The sequence below is a fragment of the Mustela nigripes genome, chromosome 2 (genome assembly GCF_022355385.1).
Source record: "Mustela nigripes isolate SB6536 chromosome 2, MUSNIG.SB6536, whole genome shotgun sequence".
NCBI classification, from domain to species: domain Eukaryota; kingdom Metazoa; phylum Chordata; class Mammalia; order Carnivora; family Mustelidae; genus Mustela; species Mustela nigripes.
The window spans coordinates 138514948-138527595 of NC_081558.1; the positions used below are offsets into that span (position 1 = coordinate 138514948).

General features: G+C 37.7%; 1 protein-coding gene across 1 annotated transcript in view; it reads right to left on the bottom strand.

The window, feature by feature from the left end:
* Positions 1-2335: 2335 nt before the first annotated feature.
* Positions 2336-12648, bottom strand: part of GMPS (guanine monophosphate synthase) — a 68536-nt gene continuing 58223 nt past the window's right edge. The window contains exons 13-16 of the mRNA XM_059391686.1: positions 10836-10951; positions 7159-7289; positions 6025-6197; positions 2336-4337 (exon numbers count right to left, since the gene is read on the bottom strand). Coding sequence (XP_059247669.1) covers positions 4236-4337; positions 6025-6197; positions 7159-7289; positions 10836-10951 — 522 coding nt within the window. The 3' untranslated portion in view covers positions 2336-4235. The remainder of the gene's footprint in view (positions 4338-6024; positions 6198-7158; positions 7290-10835; positions 10952-12648) is intronic.

The window sequence follows — 12648 nt, forward strand, 5'->3', positions numbered from 1 at the left end:
AGAGCTCAGTCTGTTTCACGATCTAGCTAGAGTCATATTCAAAGAGGTGGCTATAGGGAGTAGGTTTCTCTCCCGTGACAAAAAGCAAAAAGAGTAAGAAGAGGTTGAGAGATACCCACGTAGTTGTTGCACTGACCTCAACAGGAGCAACATTTATGTCAGCTGCCCTAAATATTACCAAACAGGCCCTTGGAGTATCTGACCTACAATATAGTATACACAGAATCAATTCCAGTCTGGCCCCAGGTCTGAAGTAATTTAGTGAGGACATTTTCAGCAAAACATTATCTGTGGCCTTCTCTTACATTTCTCTTAAAGACCTAAGATTTTAAGCCATAACTAGATAGGCCAGGTATATTCCTCAGTAACTTTTTTGGATTGGAGAGATTTAAAACTATCAATAATTGGGACCTGTCAAGATTCTAATTTAATTGATTTAACTGTGGGGTCTAGACATTATACAGACTTAATTCCTCAGGTAGTAATAACAGGCATCCAGGGTTGAGAACCACTGACAAAAGATCAGAGTTGGGTCAACTACCTGGGTCTCTTCAACATAGAAGACTAAGTTTGAGAGTTGGCATTTTGGCACTCTTTGAAGGGGAGAGGGGATTCCAAATCTCTTCACTAGTCATTAAATGAAATGGTCAGGAATATAAGAGCCAAGGATACCACCATTATTGTTGTCAAAGTCCTGAAGTGGTAAAAAACAAAAACAAAAAAAGGATACCCTGTTCCCTGTATCACCTGCATGGCTAACCTACTTCAGAAGGAACAAGGCAGGGGCTCTTTCCTAGGGTAGAGACATCAGCTTATATTCAGTTTTCTATTACTTTCTGAATTTGGGCCAATGAAGGGAATACCCACTGAGGTAATAGCAAAGGTGTGTGTCCTTACCACATTCCAGTGAGAATTCAGGGAACAGTAGGAGAGAGGAGGTGGGTATGGAGAGTAATGGAGAGGAAGAATAAGAAACAAAACAAACAAAAAAAACCAAGGGTACAATATTGGGCATGACAGAAACTACTACTCTCTTATTTTAAGTAAAGACATGATTTACACTTTGGAAATAATTTATCCCTGATGGGTCAATTATACAAGAAGAGTCTCCTGTTAAGCCTCACCTCGAAAGGCCTTAGAGCACTACCTCTTCAACAGAGAGAAACAGAAAAGCCTAGATTCTAGTTCCAGCTCTGCCAACAATTAGCTACAGATAACTGACAGTGGGAGACTTTGCATTCTATTAATGGATATTGTCCTAGTGTCATGGTCACAATAGTAAGATTCTCAAGTAGTCCAATTTTGCAGATCTATATTAAGTCTTCAAAAAAACAAGGTATTAAGGTAATTAATACTTGACTTTACAATGTATTCTGATGTTTACCTTTTTGACAGGGTAAGGTTGTATCTGATGTTGAAAGAACTTTAAACATAAAACCCTCAATTTCCCCATTCTGTGTCCCGCTATGCTTTTCTTTGTTGTTTAAGAAAAAATTATGGCTGGATTTGATGTAAATTTAATTCAACTGTCTCCTCTTACAGATAAAGAGACAGAAATCACTTAACCGTTCCCACAGCTGTTCATCATCGGCAGAACAAAAGCACTGAGGATGGACAGTCCCGCCTACCTAATCTGAATGCCCTCATTCTTGAGGGACTCGACTCAATTATACAGTAAAATAGGCTATCAGGAGATAAGCCCAAACAGTGAGGAAAAAATTTTAATGATGCTTGTTTGGGTACACGCAGGCAGCTACCTCAGGATAAAGGGGCGGCAAAAGACGGGAAAACAGTGTAACCCATCTCCCAGGTACATCTAAAGACCTACCTTCAGAAATTATGCCAGGCTATGTTATTTCCAAAACCGCTGATGATTATAGATGGCATCATTAAGGTGAAACTGGGTCCTTGAAAATTCCTTTGTGTCCGCCAATTTGGGGAATAAATGATGCTTTAACCTGCCCTACCTACTCCTAATCAATATGAAGAAACAAAACATGTTTAATTTGATGGGAATGCAGTCATAATCTACCAAGGATCATATTTCATTCTGAATTTCATTAGGTAACCATTACTAAGCTGAGCTTGTTTCCTAAATGTAAAATGGACTATAATCTTCCCTCAGCTGCTTGGATGACATACTGTGAAGATACACAGTAATACTGTACAACACAAAGCAAAAAGTACTTTTGCAAAGGAAGAGGGGGTTCCAAATTTTAGGGAATTTACAAAGTCAAAAAAATCAACTTTTTTTACTATGTCATATCAGAATGTGTTCTAGAGAGACCATTTCCCCCAGTATTAAGGATTATAAAAAGAGTTTAGCACACAAAGATCAGGAAAACATCAGGTTAAGAAAGTTTAACAACTGTTTTTCACATCAAAATTTCTCAGTTTGAATATAATGTACACCATGACAAGCGAACAGCACTTTCCCAACTTCCATGACCATCTAACCCTTTTGACAAGGATCAGCTCAGTGGAGCAGTGTTCCATAGAACATACACTGGAAAGAAAACATTCTTACTATATATTCTTCCTAGTTTCCTATTTGCTCGAACACAAAATCACAAGAAACTTCTGCTAGAAGAGGAATTTTTTCACATAAATGTATTTGTAAGCCTTTTAGAGGTTATCTATTCCAGCTCTAAAGTTACATGACTCCAAATCTGTTAGAACTTACATATCTTCTTTCCAAAAGGCCAGTATGAGTATCTCATCATCAGGACAGAAAGTGAACCCTTCAAGTTCTGTAGAAGTCAAATACTCCTTTGTTTCAGGTACAGATATCCGTTAAAACAGACAGAAGCTCTTCCCTTGCTGGTCTGGAAATACAGTGTTTATGTCTTCTAGGCCAGCCAATAAAAAGTAGACTTCTGGCATGCATAATTTTACTGTTTAGCTAATACTGAATCCCAAACAAAATTTTGTACCTGATCAATACAAAGGATTTTGAAAATAAAAGGCAGCAACCTGAGATGGGTTTGGCATGACACCAGAAATTAATCTGCTATAGGTCAATCACACCTCAATTTTTTGAAAAAAGAAAAACTCATTAATGTTCTTAAATAGAAACAGCTAAAATATTGAAAAATGGTTGTAGAATTTAAGTCTAGTACTATTTTTATAGTGCTTATATGAATGTAATCAAGGATCTGGTAGACACCAGTGGCAATGGCAAAGAGTCCTAGTCAAGTTCTTGAATCTTACAAATGATAGAAAATTACAAGGTGTGGCAATATCTTGCATGGACTGAGACTGGTGACAGTCTTCTAAGCAGTGGGTAATAAATCCACTTACAGATTACATCTAAGAGTTCATTTTACAACTCTTTACTAGATAGTCTAAGCTGCAGGCTTGTGTAATGGTTTCTGTGGTCTCGGAGCTGGCCCTCTGCCCAAACGAGATCAAAACACTGACTTTATGCTACACCAGAGACAGCCTCTTCTGGAGAAGAGAACAGAAACTTCGTCACAAGGCCACAGGAACTGGCACCATGGGTGGTGGGGCGATAAAGCTCCTCATGAGTGAACAGGTTGACAGTGAACACTATGGCATCTATGTGGGACAGGACTTGAAAACATTTTAAACCAAGACCAATGATAGCTTCTTTCTCCCACAGCTGTGATGTTACAAATTCTAAAGTACTTCAACAAATTCCCAGTGTTTTCCATCTTAAGGGAGCTTACATTTGATATACCAGTGTCCTACAAAAGGGGCTGGAACAGCCAGCCCACCAACACCTTATCTCCTATATCCATCCCTCACCCTTATCTTCAGAAGAGTAAGGTTACTTATAAGCAAATTCAGATTCTCTGAAAGACACACATACTAACTCACACTAGTATTATAATGGGTGTTTTCTAACAGCTCTTAGAAACTGGCAAGGGGACAGAAGCCTATTACTACCCCCAAAGTCACCCACCTTCATACACCTTCATTGACAGAGACATTAATAGCAACAGTGAATTTATACAAGTGAGAACAAGTGAGGCAAAGGCAAAAGCAGTGCCAATCTGAGTGTAGGCAATGGTGCTTTGATTATACCCGTACAAGTGCTTCAGTTCCTTTTAGTCATCCCCAACTCAGCTCTTAAGCCGTAGATTTTTGCTGTAGAGAACTCAGATGTGATGCAGCCGCTCAGTAACTCCTTTCACAGTACCGCATGTCAATACTGGGAATGGTTTCTAATCAATTTAAACTGAACACAATACTTTAATAGAACAAGAAGTTTATTACTCCCACTCGGTAGTTCCTGGGGGCTTTGATGTTAAGTCATACATAATTCGAGAAATACCAGGAATCTTCTTAATCTCAGTGACCATCTTTAACACCACCTGTTATAAAACAAAGATCATAAATAGAAGAGCCGGGATCCAGAGCATGTCCAACAGACCTAGAAAGCTTCCATTTACAATTAAAATGTGATCTATTTTTATTATCATAGTCTATGTATATGGTATGGTCTCTGATTAATATTATATAGTGAACCTAACTTCCTTCTATAGATTTCAGTGAATTAACTCAGTACTACTCAAAGTGTAGTCTGCAAACAGTTGCCAGTAGCATTTTATGTTTATTACTAGTCCATAACAAGTGTTTAGAAACATTTACAGCAATTTGAAACTGCTGTGACATCCAAACACCTTATACTATGTATTAAAAGCCAGTGCTTCACATATATTCTGTGCCTGAAACATACAAGTCTGAGGCCAGCATAGGGGCACATAATGCACTTTAGTAACAATCACTACCATGTGTCAAAGAGGACAAGGCCCGGTCACTTGAATGGACAGAGATATGGCAAATTTGAGCTGAAGGGGAAACAAACTCTTAAGTAAGCCCCACTCCTCAACCTAGCTATGTAGCTCTAACCAGAGCCTTGCTTTAGAGAACAGAGCAGAGGTCCACCTAATAAAGTCTCCCTTTTTCATTTGCTACTATGCAAATAGCTCTCTGGAACACTCCAGGCGACAGAGAACAGGAGACGGAGATGGTGATCAAAACAGTTGGCAGTTGGAGCACCTGGGTGGCTAAGTCAGTTAAGCATCTGCCTTCCGCTCACATCATGATCCCAGTCCTGGAATGGAGCCCTATATTGGGCTACCTGCTCAGTAAAAAGCCTGCTTCTCTCTCTCCCTCTGCCTCTGCCCCCTGCTCAAGCTTGCTCTTTCTCTGCTCTCAAATTAAAAAAAAAAAAAAAAAAAAAAAATCTTTAAGGAAAAAAAAAGGTAGCAAGCAGAGCATTAAGTAATTCATGGATGTCTAGCCACCATGGTATCAAATCTCATCCATATTTCTAATAAACTCTTCTTCACCATGGTATCAAATCTCATCCATATTTCTAATAAACTCTTCTTCACTACCAGGGTTTTCTCCTTTACTTGGAAAATACTATTTATAAAGTAGAGGTTGGCAAGATTAGATAGAAATGTACATTAGAAGTAGTTACTCCACATAGTAATCAGACATTTAGAGGAGTATAATAAATTTAAGGTCTTTTCTAGAAAACTATTATAATTATTTTTTTAAATTTTAATTCAATTAGCCAAGTTAAAGTACCTCATTAGTTTTTAATATAATATTCAATGACTCACTAGTTGAGTATGACACCCAGTGCTTTATTTATTTGTGGAGATTAAAAAAAATAATAATTATGTGGAGAATTAAAAATCATAATAAAAGCCTACGGGAGCCTGGTGGCTCAGTCAGTTGAGTGTCCTACTCTTGATTCCGGTTCAGGTCAGGATCCCAGGGTCATGGGACAGAGCCCTGCCTTAAGCAACTCCCCACCCCCGACACACCCCTTTCAGGCTCTATGCTCAGTGGAGAGTCTGCTCCTCTCCCCATGCTTGTGCCCCTCCCCCCCACCACACACACATATGCTCTCCAATAAATCTTTGAAAAATAAAATGAAAAAGCCTATCTTATAAACAGAAAACCAACCCCGGAAATAACAATTCTATCACAGCCTATTCCATTCACCATATTATAAAATGTACATGAGAAAAATATGTAAGTTACCTCTACAGGGATTTCATTGCCAGGTGTTGCAGGTATACCAGTCATAAAATCACTAGTAATAAAGGTTCGAATAACCACAGATCTCTGGCATGAAGGCTGCTTCTGAAGTGGGTCCCGATCAAAATGCAATGGTGTCAAAATCACTGGCATCTGGCTAATTTTTCCAGCATACCCTAGAAAAAGGAAGTAAACGTGTAGAACCAATGATCACACCATGGAAAAGCACTCTAACACAGTTCCATTAAATCCTCCCAGATAATATCTAAAATCACATACATAAACATACCAGTTAAGACTGTCATCATGCATGTTTTCAACTACTGTCATATTTGTAAGTAAACTCAACCACAAATATAAACAACAGAATTTGATAATTGCAGTGATGTTACAGTGCTGAGATATATATGTAAGTCCTTTCTTGTTACTCAAGGAAGTTATGGCCTACAATGCAAATACTGAATTAGCACATTGTAAACCACTGTCCCTACGAGAAATATAGAGATTCCTGCCAAGCCTCTGGTCACATTTTCATCAACCAATCAATACATAACCTTGTTTTATGTGTATTTCTATTTAAAGACACCCTATTATTTATTCTGGATTCATTAACATTGAACTCACAGCTAACAGCACTATAATTCATACATGAATAAAGCTTATCTAACCCACATATTTTCTCTATAAGGTACATGACAGCCCTCCTGTGCCAAGAAAACTAGACAGCATCTCAGCACTACGCCTGGGGGACATTTCAAACAGTAAAATCAGAAACAAAAAGCACAGAAATGCAAAAAAATATATGGTACTAAATAGACTACAAAAAGGACACCTGTTTATAGTACTAGTGAACAAAGAGAATATATTTATAACCTCAGCTGGGAACAATGGGAGTCAGGTGACTCAAATTTTTTGCTTATATGTACATATCCACAAATGACCATAAAGGTGAAAATTTTTATAACAGCAGACAATATCACCATATTATAAAATGTACATGAGACCAATCCATAGAAATGAATAATAAAAATAAAAGCATCCAGAATTCAAACATGCATCCTCCTAACTAGAAATCATAATGCCACATTTCCAAATTCTAGTTAGAGCATGTAGTAATAAACAAAATGAACAACTTACCAGACTCCCGGAGAATAGTATGGGCCTCAAAGTCAGCTTGGCGTAAAGTACTGAGCACCCCTGTTGTCAAGAAAGTGGGAGTAACATCTGTAGGAGGTTCTTTAACTGGTGGGCCAAATATATAGACAACTCTAGAAGGGAAGGAGGTAAAAATTATAGAGAAATGACATTTTAGTAGAAAAAACAAAGAACATAGAATATCATTCTTGGGGTACCTAGGTGGCTCAGTGGGTTAAAACCTCTGCCTTCGGCTCAGGTCATGATCCCAGGGTTCTGGGATCGAGCCCCGCATTGGGGTCTCTGCTCAGCAGGCAGCCTGCTTCCTCCTCTCTCTCTCTGCCTGCCTCTCTGCCTACTTGTGATCTCCGTCTGTCAAATAAATAAATAAATAATCTTTTGAAAAAATGTATCATTCTTTCCGTTAATTCTGCGGCCCCTCTCTCACCCACTTCAAATCACCACATGGGTAGGATAGGATAGAAGATTACATATACAGGGGTACCTGAGTGGCTCTGGCATCTGACTTTGGCTCAGCTTATGATCTCAGGGTCCTGGCATCGAGTCCTGCATCAGGCTCCATGCTCAGGAGGAGAGTCTGCTTGTCCCTCTACCCCACCCCCCACTCATACTCGGTCTCTCTCTCAAAAATAAAAAAAAAGATGATATACTTTTTTTTTTTAAAGAGAGCATGCACACTTGGTGGGGGCGGTGCAGAGGGAGAGAATCTTAAGCAGGCTCCACACCCAGCAAAAAGTCCAACACAGAGCTCGATCCCACAACCCTGAGATAATGATCTGGACCAAAATCAAGAGTCAGACACTGAACTGACTAAGCCACCCAGCTGCCCCGGGATATAAGATTATAGAAGGTTCTATGTTCTATGTACCTTCCTGAAAGTGTATTCTTTGGAATAACAGTATCTCAGAATATACAAAGATATAGGGGATTATCACAATTCTCTTTTCATATGATGTCCTGGGCTGATGTGTATCCCCCAAACTTCATGTCCATCTGGAATCTACAGATTAAAAATAGGGTCTTTGCAGATGTAGTCAAGTTAAGATAAGGTCATAATGGATCAGGGAGGCATAAATCTATGAAGGTGTCCTTCTAAGAAGAAAAATTTGGAAACAGACAAAATAGGGAGGGCCATGTGAAGGTGAAAACGGAGACTGGAGTTACACTGCCACAAGCCAAAGATTGCCAGTAAATGCCAGAAACTAGGAAGAGTGAAGGAAGGATCCTTCCCCAGAGCTTTATGCCCTAGAGAGCATGGCCCTGCTAACACTATGACTTCAGACTTCTAGCCTCTAGAACCATGGGAAAATAAATTTGTCTTAAGCCTCCTGCTTTGTGACAATTTGATATAGTAGCCCTAAGAAATAAACATACATAAGCCTGGGGAAACACTGAATTGAACAAATAAGTAGGTTGTTTTATGCCAGAACTTCAGATACTATATGTACTAGAAACCTCCAAGATAAGGCTACAATGCATTTCCCAATTTGACTAATTTTTTTGTTTTGCTTTGTGAAACACTGATCTCAAAGAAAGATTTTCTTTCCCCCATTATTTAAAATGTTACCAAAACAGAACCTGGCATCCTACTATTTGCTTCTAAAAGGAGTAACTCACTACTTCTTTAACTAACATCTGTTTGAAAGGTAGGAAGATATACTGCAGGTGTTAATAAAAGTAACGTTTAAAAGAACACAACTTGAGGAAATTATGATCAGATAATTACAACTCAAGAGGAATCCTACCGCTGGTAGGGAGGATCTGTTCCAACCACTTTCCCCCAGAAAACAAGGGGCAGTCAGGATATAGATATGAATGCATCCTCGCGCTCCCGACTTGGGACTCCAGCCAGCACACAATCGTCCCCTTTCTCTAGTCCCTTCTGTCTTAACCAAAGAAAATACATGTCTCTTGGCAAGTTCCATAGTGAAGTTTAATTTTTTTTCTTTTTTCTTAATATGTACTTGGAATAAAATCATAAAGAAAACAGCATCAGATAAAAACCACACTATCACCAAATAATTCATTGCCTCCTCCCAAACATACTATATAGCAAGTTTTTGTCCCATGTACCAAATGCTATACTTCTACTAAACGATACAGTCCCTGGAGTTCATAAATGATCCTTCAAGGAAAAAGCAACTTGGAAAAAGAATGCCACGAACTTGCTCTTTCTGTCTTATTTCTTACAAACAAGAGTGTTCATAGAATGCACAGGAATAAGTCATCTTTCACATTGTACAGGACAATAAAACTGCAGCAGACCTTCTCTACACAAAGATTCCACAATGCAAATTAGGACAAAACTTGGCAAAAATAGAAAAAAATGTTTTTAATCGTTTAAATTCCAATTCCCAAAACAGACCCTAGCAAAGAAATCTAAAGACTCTTAAGGCTTGCTAGGTTCGTAAATCTTTTTTTTTTGTTTGCTGGTTGTTAGACTTTAATTTTTTGCAGGGGGGAGGGATATTTGGGAAAGTAGGGAGGAACAAATGTGGGAAAAAGAAAACAGGCAGAAAAATCTGCATATAAAAGGACAGAGAAAGTTTAAACAAGGGTGAAGGACCTGTGGCAAAAGAAAAATAGAGAGATGAAAATGTAAAAATGTTGTGAAATGAAAAACAGAAGCAGTTGAGTCAAACTGAGGGAAAGGGAATGTTCTGTATAACCTGAAAAGTTTATTTAGATATCACACATTCTCTAGAAGATCAATAATAAACCATTATTTTAACCAAGGCAATGAATTCCAATCAAAATAGGCAATTACAAATTTACCATTATTTATTAATAATTCACTCTTCTCAGTGTATTGATGGTGCTTCTGTAAACCTTAGATTCATCACAGTAATAAGCCTTTCAGTGGGCATGTTAATACCAGTAAAAAACTGACTTCCCTCTGACTCCTTGTCTCAAAGGACAAACTATACACACCCTGCTGGGGAACACAAATAAGTAGATTCCTAATTCCTGTAGCAAACTTGAGTAAACTGAAAACTCAAGTAACTATTTTTAGTTAATTGTTTAATATTCATGAGGAAAATAAAAAAGACAATGGTGAAATAAGAACATCTAATCAGCGATCTGGTGTGAGATTTTTTGAATTCTACATGGGACAGTGCAATGGAGCATTACACATAGATTATAAATCAGCTATAGACACATCCAACAATAGAAATTACCACGCAAGTGAAAGAAAACCTGGATCAGAAAAAATAAATTCTACATTTAGAATTTAGAGTCATATACCTTTTTCTTTTCTTTGATTTCCCCTGGGGTTATTATTAAATTAACCAAGTCTCTATTGGTAATTCTATCACCCATACATATTCCTTCCAGTGGAAGAAAACAGATTACCATAAAACCAATAGCTAGCATAAGCACCTAATTTGGAAGATAGGTTTTTAAAGTGTCTTTAATATTTAATACTTAATTTTTTAAAAATCCTTCCTATTTTTTGTTTAAAGAAAAGCAAAGTTTTTTATTAAGCAGATGACTGGTGATAAAGGAACAGAACAGAAGGTATTATTAAGTATCAGCTCAATTGTTACTTACGTGCATACCTGTATCTATACTTTGAGTCTTCTGGTCTCTCCATAATGGGAACATCTTAAAAAATACACCCTTCTGTTTCACCTCACCTTTTGCCCTGTAGAACATACCTGTTAATGTTGTGACACATGCGAGGTATAAGTCTAGCCAGGAAAATAAGAGATTCCCAGTCAGGCTCGTCTTTACTGGAGATTCCACACACGTAACTGTAGGAACGACAGTCACCCTGAAAATAAAAATACAGTCAATAATTTTTAATGGTTTTCTAAAGCCAAAAGATGGACTGGAAAATGTTTCATGCATGGTAACACCACTGACAATTTTTTTGGTTTCTTTTTTAAATGAAAACCTGTTTGAATATATAAGTATATATGAATATGTCTCTAATGATATAAACCCTAAATTAAAATCCCATATTAAATTCTACCTAAATCAGTTCAGAGACAAAGAAAGTGTCGTGGTAATATTAAAACTTTATTCAAACATGCCAAAGGTGCACTGGGATTTCATTCCAAGTATCTGCCCAAATGTATATAGCCAGCACACTTAATTTGGCAGATAAGATCTGCCCATGTTCTACCTCAACATAATAAAGGTTATATATGAAAAACACCACAGCTAACATCATGCTCAACAGTGAAAACTGACAGCTTTTCCTCTGAGAGCAGGAACAAGACAATGATGTCCACCCCTGCCACTTTTATTCAATGTTGTACTGGAAGTCCTGACTACAGCAATCGGAGAAGGAAAAAAAATAAGAGGTATCAATAGTGGTAAAGAAGAAGTTAAGCTGTCACTATTTGAAGACAACATGATGTTACACAGAGGAAATCCTAAGGACTCCATCAAAACTACTAGCAGTAATAAATAAATTCAGTAAAGTTGCAGGATACAAAATTAATACCCAGATATCAATAGCATTTCTATACACTTAAATGAAAAAGCAGAAAGAGAAATTAAGAAAATAATACCATTTACAACTATACCAGAAAGAATTACACCTAAGGATAAAATTAACAAAGAAGTAAAAGAACTGTAACTATGAGAACTATAGAACACTGATGAAAGAAATTGAAGAGGACACAAATGGGAAGATACTCCATGCTTATGGATTAGAGGAATTACAACTGTTAAAATGTCCATACTACCCAAAGCAATCTACACATTCAATGAAATCCTTACCAAAATACCACCGGCATTTTTCACAGAACTAGAACAAATAATACTAAAATCTGTATGAAACCACAAAAGATCCTGGATAGCCAAAACAACCTTGAGAAAGAACAACAAAGCTATGGTATTACAATTCCAGAATTCAAGATAAACTGCAAGACCACAGTAATCAAAACAGTATGATGCTGGCACAAAAACAGGCACATACATCAGTGGAAAAGAACAGAGAAGCCAGAAATAAACCCACACTTATATGATTAATTAATCTATGACTAAGGAGGCAAGAATATGCAATGGGGAAAAAAACAGTCTTTTCTTTTCTTTTTTTTTTTTAAGATTTTACAGAGAGAGGGCGAGAGAGCAAGCACAGGCAGACAGAATGGCAGGCAGAGGCAGAGGGAGAAGCAGGCTCCCTGTGGAGCAAGGAGCCCGATGCGGGATTCGATCCCAGGATGCTGGGATCATGACCTGAGCCGAAGGCAGCTGCTTAACCAACTGAGCCACGCAGGCGTCCCAAAACAGTCTTTTCAATAAATGGTACTAGGGAAGGTAGACAGCTACATGTAGAAGAATAGAAGTGGACGACTTTCTAACACCATATACAAAAATAAACTCAAAATGGATTAAAGATCTAAATGTGAGACCTGAAACCACAAAAACTCTAGAAGAGAACACAGACAGTAATTTCTCTGATATTTGCCATAGTAAACATTTTTCTAGATATTTCTGAGGCAAGGGAAACAAAAGCAA